Raw genomic sequence first — 13,772 nt, forward strand, 5'->3', positions numbered from 1 at the left:
CCAGCCAGCACTCTTGCCTGCCCTTCTGGCCCTGGGCTTTCCTGTGGCTACGTCTCCTCTCTTCTCATAGTCCCTGACTAATGAGCTCTTCCCAAAGCTCATAAAGCTTTGCTCCTCAGCAGGTTTTCAGACTTCAGGTCTGAAGGATGGCGTGTGAGGCATGTGAGGTCTCTAAAGTGGCACTTCATGGAGGACACCATCAATTAGCTCCTTGCCTGACACTGCCTCAAGTCACTTCCTATCATAAAACTTAGACGGCTTTGGAGAAGTCATGTTCCTGGGTTGCTAGCACAATTCTGTGATTCTTCCTTCACTCTCCAGAAATAGCAGTGAGGCCTGAGGGCTGCTTTGCGGCCTTGGCACTGCCAGCCAGCAGTGATGCCTCGAGCCAGGGATCCGCCGTCCCACCCACCCCCACGGGTCCTAAAGCCTCTTCTCGATTTCTAGTTTCAGTGCTGTGGGAAAGAAAGCTCCGAACAAGTCCAGCCCACCTGCCCCAAGGAGCTTCCAGACCACAAGGTAAGCTGGGTGTTCTGGGTTCCCCCCACCAGCTCCCTACTGTGAGGAGGTTTTGGTGTTAGAGGCCGGGGCTCAGGTCCTTCCTTCTCCCAGTGGATCCTGAGCCTTACTCATGCCGTGTGAGATAAACAGCAGCACCGAGTCAGGTTCCTCACACTCCAGGGAATGGTGGGGGGCTGCTTACCAGTGACTATGCTATGCGCTTAAGGTACATTAATTTATTTCACCAGAGCCAGAGGTCTGTGTCCCCCATGTCTTTCTGGGACAGTCACAGCACTGATAACTTTAACTGCTCTGTCAGCCCCTCCCTCGGTGGCTTCACGGGCTAGCCCACGGCTGTAAGTGATATGCAAAAAGTCTGTCCAGGGAACCATGGAGACACGGCAGAGTTAGGAAAGCTTTGTGTGGAAGGATGTGAGTCTTCACAAAGGGAGGTCTTTCCAAGCCAAGAAAGCAGCCGAAAGAGGGTCATGCTGGGAAGATACTCTACTCTGGTGCTGTAGGAGAACAGGAGCCCAGAGGAATGCTGAGTGATGTTTCTGGGAGAGGTTTTAGGCAGTCCATTGCTCTCAGCAGACTGTGAAGCAGAATCACTTCTACCTTGAAACCGTCCTCAAACCATCTGTGTTGATGAGGACGAGGGGAGGGCTGGACACTCAGGGCGGAACTCCACTTAGGTGGTACCCATTTCACCTGGAAGAAGATGCGGTACTAAATCAAGCTCCACACAACAGGGAAGGAGGCGTCCAGGAGGCGGATCTACAGGACAGGGAAACGTGTTAGAGGAGTCTAGAGGTGCAGGATCCCTGCCTGGGTGGATGGGCAGGCAGAGGTGCTGCTCACTGAGAGTTCAGTCCACGAAAGGAAAAGATCCTGGAGGCGGATGAAGATCAGACGTTAGGGTCTGAGGATGACAGAGGGTGGAGAATCTCAGCACGCGGAAGCCACAGGAGTGAATGAGATCACCTGGGGAAAGTGATACAGAGTAAGGAAGAGAAGTAACAATGTGAAGAGAGAGTCCAGAGTGGAAGCCCAGGGAGGGAGGAAATGGTTTGTCCAGAGTCAAGTAGGAAGTGGACGAAGACTGAAAACGCTTTGTTGGATTTGATGCTTACAGGACCCTTTGCAACTGCGTCAGAGTTTCGGTAAGTTGCAGAGAGCACAGTGCAGCTTGGTTATGGTAGAAATGTGAGACTATGGATGATGGTTGATGCATTTAGGTGCTTGGTAGTGAAGAGATGAGAAGCAGATTTCAGCTTGTCATGATTGCCACTGAAAACATCGCATCAGGCTGACTGAAGACGCCATAGGAATCTGTTAGCTTCACATGAGCTAAGTGAAGGCCCAGGGAAGGCTGTGGATGTCAAGATGAATCTCAAAGGATGAACAGGAGTTCAGTAAGCAGAAGAAAGAGATGGAGACATTTCAGGCTGAGGAGACAGTGTAGACATGGAGGTGTTCTGAGGGGACAGTTGTTTGCACATAAGTCCATCTTTGAGTGGAAACAGAAACTCAGGATGCCTGTGAGAGATGAATTCTTCAGAGGAGGGATCCATTCTTCAAGAGCTATGATTACTTCTCCTGGGGAGTCTCTTTCTGCTCACTCAGCACAGACCAAGAAACAATCCCACCAAGTCCAGCCTAGTGAACCAATGAGTTTCCTGACGTTACGTATAGGAGCCTGGGTGAAGGGCTGACACCTAGCATGACTGACAGTTACTGAAAACTACATTACTAGAGTCTCCTGTGTGACTCGTAGGTGGCTACCCCGTAGAAGAGTCTCCTCTCCCTCAGAAATTGTTTGCTCCTTATAATGCTGGGGAAAGGCCTGAGTGTCTTGGAACTTTCTGAGCTCCCTGAGTCTTGTAAATTTCTTGGGAGGTTTTCATGAGCCTGGTGAGCCTCCTTCCTCTCTCCAGGAGGGACTGTTTCAATGCTGAGACATAGCTAAGGGTCTTAGATACCCCGGTGAAACCAAAAGTCTAGCCTTTGTGCTGTTAGCTTAGGGAGCCATGGAAGAGGTTGGATTTGTGTTTTATAGAGTTTGCTGTAACGGTAATGAGAATAACCTGGAGTTGAGGTGACCAGCTGAAGACTTCACTGCTCCTTGCCACCCACATGAGGTTAGCTGCAACAAGCTGGGTGGAATGGTAGGAATAGAGAGGAGAAGGTAACATCTTCAATATTGAGGACCACACAGATATCAGAAATGGGAATTCACCACTGGGTTCTGGCTTTTCCACTGGTACAAAAGATGGTATCATTCATTGAATTAATGAATAGAGGAGAAAGAGCCAATTAGAGAGAAAAGAAACAATATAGTAGATTTTTAAAGTTTTTTTTGATGTTTTATTTATGCATATATGAGAAAGAAAGATGTGGATATGCACATAGTTACCCAAGGAAGCCAGAGAAGACAGATTCCCCTGGAACTATAGTTACAGTTGTGCACCACCTAACATGGGTGCTGAGAACCAGACTCAGGTCCTCTACTCTTAACCATGGGTCATTCTTCAGGTCCTAGTTCAGTATTTTTAACACTGTGGTTTTGAAAATCTGGTGTGTGGCTTAAGAGATATGCTAGAGTATCGATGACATGTAATCTTAGAGTTATAGACATGGATTTGACTCACGAGATGTGGAAGAAAAGGAAAATGTGAATAATAGTCTAAGCAACACCACCATTTAAGGCCGGGCCAAGGAGAGCAGCCAGAAGGACCCTGGGAGGAGGAGTCAGACCCCAGGGAAGTGCTGCTGAGGAGAATGGCTCACTGTTTACCGACTCTGCCTGTCAGGCACTGTGGATTCAAAGATGAGTGAGACAAGGTCCCCACCAACAAGGAACCTACTGCCTAATGGAGATTAAACACTAGAGTTGACAGAGTGCACAGTGGGGTATGGACAGAGTGTGCATGGTGCTCCGAGGACTCAGGGAAGGCATGTAGAAGACACTAGATGAAGGAAGGGTAACCGGGTACAGACTGAGTGTAGATGATGGCACTTCAGCTATGCCTTCCACACTGGGAGGTAATTATGTAGTTTGAGTCAAGTACAAGAAAAAAGAGTTCACAAAAGATGAACGGCGAATGACTATTAAACACATAAAAAGCATAGGCAATCAGAAGCAATCTTAAATTAACAGCAACTTAAAAATGACAAGACGCCATTGTTTAACGTGTGAAATTGGCCATTTTTTTCCTTCTATTAATAACACAATATGGGCAAGAATGATATGAAATGAAGGTTTCTTTTTTTTTAATTGTTACAATAGTCTTAGAGATTAGTACAGTCATGTAGCCCAGAGTGTTAAATGAACTCATGCCCTTTAGTCTAGAAACTCTACTTCTCAGAATTTATCCTAAAGAAATGGAATTTTTTTAACGTGTGCAGAAGCTGGGAAGATGGCTCAGCTGATCAACTGGCTTCCACACAAGCACAGACCCGAGTTTAATCCGTGGTACCCCATAAAAATCCAGGTGTGTGGAACTGTCTATAATCCCAGTGCTGGGAAGGCAGAGGCAGATGATCCCCAGGGCTCACTAGTCAGCCTATTGTAATTGGTGAACTCCAGGGTCCGTGAGAGATAAGATTGACAATTCCTATGTCACACACACACAAAGGAAAAAATGGGGGTAAATGCAGGTAGAAAATTTAGTGCAGTAGGTTCATTACAAATAATATATATTAATAACCAAATACTGATCTCTTAACATGCTACAGTAGGATATTGTTTAAATTATGATCTTTTCACGGGATATGTTTTATTGCCACTAGGAATCATAATTTCAAGAAAAATTAATATAAAAAGGTATTTTTGAAGTTTTTTTCATGTTAAATGTAAAAGCACACAGATTAATATAAAAATGAGCTGAGTATGTGGGTTTTTTTATACACAAGAATCATCAAAAGTATTAGTTATGATCTTAGTGGAGGACAGATGTTTCTTATTTTTGCTTTATTAGTATCTATTTTCCAAATTTCAATGACTATGTATTCCCTTGTGAATAAGGAAAGCCAACACATGTTTTGTAATTTGTTTTTCACATAAGAAGCTGTCTCTGAATGGAAAGAAGGGCTGTTGGCAGGGCTGGAGGAGGATGGCAGGGAGGACGGCAGGGCTGGAGGAGGAGAGCAAGGCTGAAGGAGGACAGCAGGGAGGACAGCCGGCTGGAGGAGGACAGCAGGGAGGACAGCAGGGCTGGAGGAGGATGGCAGGGAGGACGGCAGGGCTGGAGTAGGACGGCAGGTAACAGGCTGCTTTTGAAAACATTGAATGTGCTGTCACTTGGCCAGTGGAAATGTTAATAGAGAGAAAGAGGCTGAATCTGAATGTATAGGAAGAAAAGAGGGTGAGTGGCAGGCAGGCTCCCTGAGAGAGGAGAGGGAGGGAGACCCAGAGCCAGTGAAGGGGCTGACTTTCTACAGAGAAGGGTACCTCATTAGCTCTGAGGAGAGGGAGAGATGTTGCAGAGGAGTACTTGTGCCTCTTGTGTGCACCTCAAACAGTGCCTGACGCGGACGGAAGGCCGTGTCCCGGAGTCCAGGTGAAGGGAGGGACACTAGCAGTGCTGCCGATTGACTCTGCTTTTCTCTGGAATGCCAGGGAGCTGCTGTCCTCAGCAGTGCTCCAGGCTTTCTCCAGAGTGCATTATCATTCTTCTGAGACTGCATCCTCCCTGCCAAACTTCCAGAGGGAGGAGGCTCTAGATTACTGCTCCACATCCGCCAATCCACTCCGGTGGCTGATCCGAGGTCTGCCGAACCATTAACTCTGCAGGGAGACATGGAAGTGGTTACCGGCTCGTGTAACCTGTGTGGGTATCAGAGGGTGCTAAAGATCTGTGTACCCTGAGGATGCATATGGGCTGAGAGCGCACCCATGGGAGGACTCCAAACGGGAGCTTTTGGCACTAGGAAACTAGTAATGGTCATAGATGATCCCCCTACCGCCTGCCCAGTCTTCCCCTACCCTTGTCTGTGAAAGTTCTTCAAACTCATCCTTCACAGATCTCTTCAGGATAGGAAGCCACAGCTCAGCTAACACTGGAGGGAATGATCTTCTAACTCCCAAGACTTGGTTTTCCTAGGTATTGACTTTCCATAATTTAGTTTGACTCCATACAGACATTTTAGTCTCTACATAGGTAATGCATGTCTTGCATAGATCAAATGTATAAAATGCCTTTTAAACTGTAAATGACAATAGAGGTTTATTATTTAGAGAATATCTTATCTCTCTTCGCTGAAAGTAAGAAAGGACATCAAGCTTTGGAATGCCTGAAGTCCCCTATAACCAGCTTTGTGGAGCTATATTTCAGAGCTCTAAAGCAGACCACTGGTCTAAATAGGAAAATGGCACCAAAAGAGGAGGATGCATTTACCCCAACACTACACTCTTGCTTTACAGTTGTCGGGTGGATATTACCCATGAGGGGTGGTTTACACGTGAGCAGAAGCTGACATGGATGAACTTACAGACCATCGTAGAAAATGGGAGGACTGGGTCAGGGGATGAGTCATACAATTAGTTTTTACTGCTGACTTTTTTTTTCCAAAACAGAATTGTATTGACAACATCGAAACCATAATCAGTGTGAAGCTCCAGCTCATTGGAATTGTTGGCATTGGGATTGCGGGTCTCACGGTAAGAAGGCTCTAGAATGTAATCTTTTTTTGTCTTCTAATAAGCATTAGAACCTTATATCTTATTTCTCTTTATAATGGAGACAGCAGTATCTTAAGTGAGAATTCTCAAAATGGGTAAAAACCTTCCTTCACAGCACATCTCCTAAGAACAAAGCTAATTACATACATCAGTAGTAGCCCTGTAAAATGTGTTACAAATTCCAATGTCCACCTAATTATGACTTTAAGTATATCATTGCAATAACTTCCCATGTAAGCCTGCCAGTCATAACCTTGGCAAGTGATTTCAATTCACAGTAACATGATAGTCAGTTAGTCTCTTATCTAACTAACTAACAGTAAGTTAGTCTCTTATCTACACATTGAAGAGGCAGTGTAGGGCAAGCACCGGTATCACACAAGCTGGATTCACCTCCTGGCTCCATTGCTTTCTTATAAGCCCTGAGACTGAAGGAGAGTTTCTTAATTTCTCTAGGCTTCCATTTCTTTATTTGTAGAATGTCAATTTTAAACATACCAGCCTTACAAGGTTAGTATGGTCAAAAGAGGTACTATCTATAACCTGTTGTCACAAATTAATCTACATAAAACCTGACTGTTTTGCATTTAATAAGTACCATCTTTCTATATATTTTGAATATAGGCAAATCCAGAATTCAGTCAAAGAGAATATCATAAGAAAAGGAATGAAGCATGCTGTATCCGGCATCTGTTGGTGGCTCAGTCCTTTAAAAGCATAGGTGTTTGTAGAGGAGGGGCTGGGAATGTAGCCTTGCTGTAAAAGTGCTTTCCTAGCATACACAAAGCCCTACATTCCATCCCCAGAGCTGCATACACCTGTGGTCCTGTCACTTAGGAGATGAGGACATAAGGATCAGAAATTTAAGATCATCTCCTGCTACATAGTGAGTTTGAGATATGCGTGGGCTAGCTACAAGAGACCTTGTTTTGTTTTGTTTTGAAATGTATATGGGAAGAATTGGTAGTCCTGGACAGGAGTAATGAGAGAGGCAAGGAGGGCCTTCAGGTCCACATAATTGAAGGTTTTGTGTACAATTCTGAGAGGCTGGGCTTCAGGTGCCTTCCAGGCCAGAAGAACCTATGGTGCAGAATGGATGAGGAAGGATTGGAGAGAGAGGTAAGAGAAGAGTCAGAACTCAGTAAAGAGGTGGTTCCCATTGTCCAGAATTTAGGCAATGGTAGCTAATATTAAAATAGAATTTACTTACTTGTCTATGTGTAGATTAACTCATGGCCTACACAAAGGCAGGCTTACAAGGATGTTGAAGAAATCCATGAATTGGTAATTCTTAGGGGATACCCAAGCACTTTTTTCCCTTCTCTGTATCCAGAACACAGGGTGGGACGGTTTCTAAAAATACTATGCTGAGGCCCTCCAAATCTGGGGACAGCTCACAGGCCCTACCCACATGCTGTGGGGCTAACCTCATTGCAACTCTGGAGCTCCCTGGTGAGGGTCCTGAACAAGTGTCTTAGAGTTACTATTGCTGTGACAAAACACCATGACTAAAGCAACCTGAGGAAGAAAGGGTTTATTTGGCTTACACTTCCACATCACCTGATTCATCACTGAAGGAAGTCAGGACAGGAACTCAAACAAGGCAGAAACCTGGAGGCAGGAGCTGATGCAGAAGCCATGGAGGGATGCTGCTTACTGGTTTGCTCTCATGGCTTGCTCAGCTGCTTTCTTATAGAACCCAGGACCACCAGCCCAGGGGTAGCACTACCCACAATGGACTGGGCACTCACCCGTCAATCACTAATTAAGAAATGCCCTACAGGATCTTATGGAGGCGTGTTCTCAATTGAGGTTCCCTCCTTTCAGATATCTCTAGCTTGTGTCAAGCTGACATAAAACTAGCCAGCACAAGCAGTGTGAAAACATTCCACCTAATGGAAGTATTAAGTAGACTGTCCTAACAATTAGGCAGTCTCAACAGAAGCAGACAGCCCAGACTTGTGACTTCCATAGGCAGAGTAAAGGAATCTCTCAGAGGGCACCCCTCAGATTATAACCAGGATGAGGTGGCAGTCACATCCAATCTTGTAGCCATGAAAAAGGGGGAAGTGCCCTTGCTTGTCTGTATTGAATCAGCACCCCAGGAGTTTCTTCCTGAGTTCTTCCTCCATAGGGAAGCACTGCACAGTATAATCACTTAACCAAATGCCCATTAGGTGTCTCCCCAGCCACACACTGGCACTGGGTCCTGCCAGCCACAGACCTAAAGCCTTTGCTGGCTGAGCCCTTAGCTCTGTCTGCCATTGCCCTCCTATAACAACTCCTCACTCCTGCCTTGATGTATTGACCATTCACAGATCCTAGTCTGTCTTAGGATGGGGTTGAGGAGAGAACCAGAGTCATGGCACCAAATTTTAAAAAATGAACATTACCAGTCATGTAGAGGCACCCACTGGCTGTGGACTTGTAAGGGTAATGAGTGAGGACAAAAAGCACCTTTTGGTATTATTCTTTTCAAACCAGAGGGAAAAATAGTTCTGTCCAGGTATTTGGCTTCTCAGAGAACTATCCAAGAGACAGAAGAAATCAGGAATATTATAGTTTACCTACTTCCATTTATGTTTTTGATAGAACTACTGAGTTAAACAGTCATGTATCATTTGCGTAGAAATAGACCAAGAATGAAGAGAAGCCCCACTGTTTAACAAGGCTTTACTACTGTAGGAACTAAAGCTTTTCTGACAGTTAGACCATAAGCAATTTACTTAAGAAATTAAGAATGTGTTTTTCTGAATGAATAAAATAAATCTGAGATTCCCCTGAAATATAACATTCAAAAACCAGAAATGTACCAATCTTTCATAACTCTTAAGAACTATAAGCCAGAAACAGAGCCCTTTCTTCAAATAGACCGGTCTGTTAAGAAAGATAACAGCACTTCAGTAAGGTTGACACAGAAGTCTTACAGCCATCCTTAAAGAACATAGAAAAATGCCATTTACAGCCAGTCTCCCTGCCTGTGCTTATTTAGTCACATGAGCTAGACACTGCCACAGTTTGCTGATCTTTATGTCAAACCCACATGTGACGGTGAGTGTTTCTTTCTGTTGCAGATCTTTGGCATGATATTCAGCATGGTACTTTGCTGTGCAATACGACACTCACGAGATGTGATCTGAAGACACTTCATCATGAAAATTGTCATCCAGAGTCTTCGTGCTAAATGTCACAAGAGCTGTCTCAGCTCGTTTTTAATATTCAGGATATTAGAAGCTAAAATAATTGGATGTTAACTGTATATTTGCACATGTATGTATGTCTGACTCATTACTGATTTGCCCCTTGAATGAATGTCACATGTGGTCTGTGTGTTTCTAGTATATGCATTACATATACTGGTATCTGTTTCCTGGGAATCCCTAGTTCTTGTATGCAGGGAGAATAACCTATTGAAGTACCAGAAAAAAAAAAGTAATCAAGCTTTAAAAGATTTATAAAACCTGGCTATTCAGGAAATGTGATAATGGGTCCATTTCTCAGATTTCAGCCATGAAAGTTAGATACATAAAGAGAGTGCAGGATTTCTAGTTAATGGAAGCAATAACCTATGAGAATTGAGGGGTCACAGATCAATGTCAAGATTGACTGTGTGTGAGTTGAGTGTAAAGTTTTCTTATATATTCATCTTCTCCCCAAAATACAGTAAACCACAGTTTCAGAACTAAATACATCTGTAAAAGTAAATAGAGCATGGAAAATCTAATTTGAAAGCATCATGCTTTCTTAGTATTTAAAAGCAGGAACCCTCTCTCTGGAAAAAAAAAAAGTTACATAGACAAGCGTGTGTCCCATAAAAGTGAGAAGGGGAAAAAGTTGCTGTATGAAGGCATGTAGCTGTTGCTGTAGCCCTCTTCTTTCCTGACTCTGCTTTGAATGGCTGGAAGCCTCCTCACCTTTCTAAAAGCTTTTATCTCACCCTCCTCAGAGCTTCTCCAGATGGAGTGACAGACAGCAAGAGCTCCGCAGTGCGAGGGCGGGAGAACCCTCCCTGGCACAGCACCTTCGGAATACCTCAGAACTTGAGTTTACATAGCTGCCTACGTTTTTTGCATTTTTCTAATTTATCCATGTAGAGAATTCTTTATAGATTAAGAGTACAGTTTTCATCCTTTAAAAATAAATAACACCCCCCCCATAACTCAGATATTATGTTATGAGTACCATGGCCAAACCAAAATAAACACCTCCAAGATGTGTACACACAACAAAGGCAGGTTAGTGAATCAAAAACACTTTTTATACATACAGCCACAGCACATATATATCCTTTCTCAGCAAATCCCTGTGGAAATCAATGCTTAGGTTCTTTGGGGGCCTGAGCAGTTGATTAAGTGGGAAAATCCAGCCACTCCTCAGCCTTTTGGCTGCAGGTACAAGTGGGAAAACCCACAGTCGGATCTGAATTGGCACGTTTGTCATGATTTAACAGCTCGTTAAAGGATATAATGGATGAATTTTTAGCATTGTATTTGGCCACACAAAAGTGAAGGTGTGAGGGATTTTGGAAACCCTAAGAGGAGCGTCTGTGCCTGCTAGGAACATACGACTTTGAGCATGTGTTAAAGTGCTATGCTTCAAGAAACTTTCACAGGATTTTGCTGAAAACACACACTGCTGGGATGGTCTCACCCACAGAGCACTACCTACTTTTCTCTTTTAGACATTCTTGCTACTGCTACTACTTTTAGAGGGAAAAAAAATGTGAGAGAGTTAAAAGCTTAACTGTGTGTGACTACTTTACTGAAGCAAAAGATTATTTTTTAAATAATATTAGATATTAGGCCCCAGAAGTTAACAAATGCAACCTTTTAAGCAAACAAAGAGGTCCATCTTCCTTCTATTTTTAGTTTATATGTCTGCCTGAAGACAGAAAACAGGCTGAAGTGTGTGCTCAGGCTACTCCAGCTTAGAATTATTTCCCGTTCAGAAGTGAGTTTCATTCTCTGAGTGAACAACTTTAAAGAAAACCACAGTAACTATAAGCCGAAGAATAGAAATAATTTTTTACCATGAAGGAATAAGTCTAGAATTCTGTGTCATGTGTGATTAGTGTACCTCTTTGTGGGTTAAACTTTCCAAAGAATGTGCTGAGTAAAATTAGAGAATTCCATCTCTGAGTAAAGATGGATATATATCTTTATGTGAATAGATAAAGCTATATCTATAGAGATATATAATCCCTATGTCTTGAATCTATACATATCTTAAATACCTATCTCTTGAGGATTTATACATATGTAATTTTAATACATGTGTACCTGTATGAAATTATGGAGATAAATGTTTGTATGTATACACATGCACATGTGTATACATTTTCAGTTGTTTCTGTATACCTGAACTAATTTGAAATCAAACCCAAACGTTTTAAGTTATTTCAAATTAAATTTTGTATGTATTTAGTTGCTTGAGTTATCTTAAAATTGTAGTGTACCTTCTCATACACCTTCACATCACTTATTAGCTACCCAGTTTACCCAAACAAAACAGATTGGTAATCCTTCCAGCATGTCATTATGAGGTGGGCACAAAAGTAGCACCCCAATGATTCTAATTACAATGTGTTTCAACTAACACCAGTTCACCCAAATTGTTCCCCTTTACTCCAGAAAAAAACATGGTTATCTGTGGCTTGGCCTGTCAAATTAATCCTGGGTCCAATATGGTCCTCCTGCAGCAATAGCCATCCTTTCTCTGTGAGGAATCTAACAGATGTGGCTGGCTGAGAACAAGACTTGTGGGGAAATGATAATAATCTCAATACTAATCAGTAAAGAACACAGCATTTTCTCCCTTCTGAAATAAGTTTACCAAATATTCAATGAGTTGCTCTCTTGCTTCTGACTTGGCCGCCGGAAGAGTGATATACAGGAGGCAAGCAGATGGTAACAGTGTGAGAGGAAATAACTACAGGGTACTCGGAGAAGATGAGGCTGGGCGCTCAGGAGACTAAGGCACTTTGCCACCAAGCCTGAAGACCTGAGTTCAATCCCAAGGTCCCACATGATGGAAGGAGAGAATAGACTGCCACAAGTTGTCCTCTGACCTCCACAAATACACCATGGTACACAAGGGCATGTGCACACATGCACACACACACACACACACACACACACACACACACACACATTTAAAAAGAGGAAAAATAAACTCACTTTGGATGTATGACACTAAAGCTCAGAAAAGAACTCTGAAATTGCTATAAAGGAATCTCTATATAAAAGTGATAGTGTCCAGCTTCAAATAAGACAAGCCACCGCTCACAATTAAATCTCCAGGGAGAGGGGCTAGAGTTTCAGTGGTAAAAAGTGCTTGCTGCTCTTGCAGAAGACCTGGGTCTTAGTGTTCCTATCAAGTGGTTCACAGCTGCCTATAATTCAGTGAGCAGCTGCATGCTTATGTTTATGTGTGCACATAAACTCATGCAGGCACACACACACAGACAGAAATAATAAATTTTTTTTTTTTTTTTTTTGGTTTTTCGAGACAGGGTTTCTCTGTGTAGCTTTGCGCCTTTCCTGGAACTCACTTGGTAGTCCAGGCTGGCCTCGAACTCACAGAGATCCGCCTGGCTCTGCCTCCCGAGTGCTGGGATTAAAGGCGTGCGCCACCACCGCCCGGCGATAAATATTTTTTAACCCTCAGTGAGAAAGTGAAATTTATGAAATTAGAATACTTGTTGATCCTACGGAGGACTCAGGTTTGATTCCCAGCATCAACACTATGGCTCACAACCACTACAACCAGAAGATCCAATGCTTTCTTCTGACCTCTATGGGTACCTGGCATATACATGGTGCACATACATACATGAAGGCAAAGAATTTATTCCCATAAAATAAATCTAAAAAAATTTTAATTAGAGAGCTCTATGCTATTAAGTTAGAAATCCTTCAACAGTTATTTATTCCCCACATATTCCTTAGCCTCAGACTCACAAATTCTCTCTGAGCTGCCCATGTTCCTTCAGTAGCTGACATCTGACATGTAACCACACCTCCAGTTAAACTGAAAAGGAAAGCTATGGTTCCTTTAAGGGGAAGCTAGCTTCAGGTCACTGAAGTACGTACTTCCTCAGGATATCCAAGGACAAATTTCTTATATGCTCTTCATTTAGCAGTGTCCAAGGGACCAACAGGACACATGAGATTACTATAGATCTAGACTTTCCTTCGAAATTTAGAATCTTCATACCTATAGCAGCATCAAGCAAAATCATCCCCAAAATACAGTCCAGATCTACATTACCAGCTAATAAATATAACATAGATTTGAGTTATCTTTGAGAAGGAAAATTAAAAAGGAAAATGCATTTTTAAAAATAGGTGAAGCATTGTGGTCCACACCTGCAATCTCAGCCCTTGGGAGGCGAAGGCAAGAGGACCACAGGCTTGAAGCCAGCTGGGCTACATAAAAGTTCAAGGCCAGCCTCAGCTGAGACTTAGTCTCAAAGAAAAATGAGAAAAGGTTGGTTTCACCCTCATTAGGACTAATTATCAATGCTGTAGCTCTATAGCATTATGAATGCAGGTATGTGACCTTCACCGGGCCCTCTGGAAGCCAATGG

At 43.1% G+C, this 13,772-nt stretch overlaps 1 protein-coding gene across 2 annotated transcripts in view; it reads left to right on the forward strand.

The window, feature by feature from the left end:
• The window catches only part of Tspan2 (tetraspanin 2), a 41,219-nt gene extending 29,612 nt beyond the window's left edge, over nucleotides 1-11,607 (forward strand). For both annotated transcript variants that reach the window (XM_059265974.1, XM_059265973.1), the window contains 3 exons: nucleotides 448-519; nucleotides 6,080-6,163; nucleotides 9,259-11,607. In XM_059265974.1, coding sequence (XP_059121957.1) covers nucleotides 448-519; nucleotides 6,080-6,163; nucleotides 9,259-9,324 — 222 coding nt within the window. In that variant the 3' untranslated portion in view covers nucleotides 9,325-11,607. The remainder of the gene's footprint in view (nucleotides 1-447; nucleotides 520-6,079; nucleotides 6,164-9,258) is intronic.
• Nucleotides 11,608-13,772: the final 2,165 nt, after the last annotated feature.

This window comes from Peromyscus eremicus, chromosome 6 (assembly GCF_949786415.1).
Source record: "Peromyscus eremicus chromosome 6, PerEre_H2_v1, whole genome shotgun sequence".
NCBI classification, from domain to species: Eukaryota; Metazoa; Chordata; class Mammalia; order Rodentia; family Cricetidae; genus Peromyscus; species Peromyscus eremicus.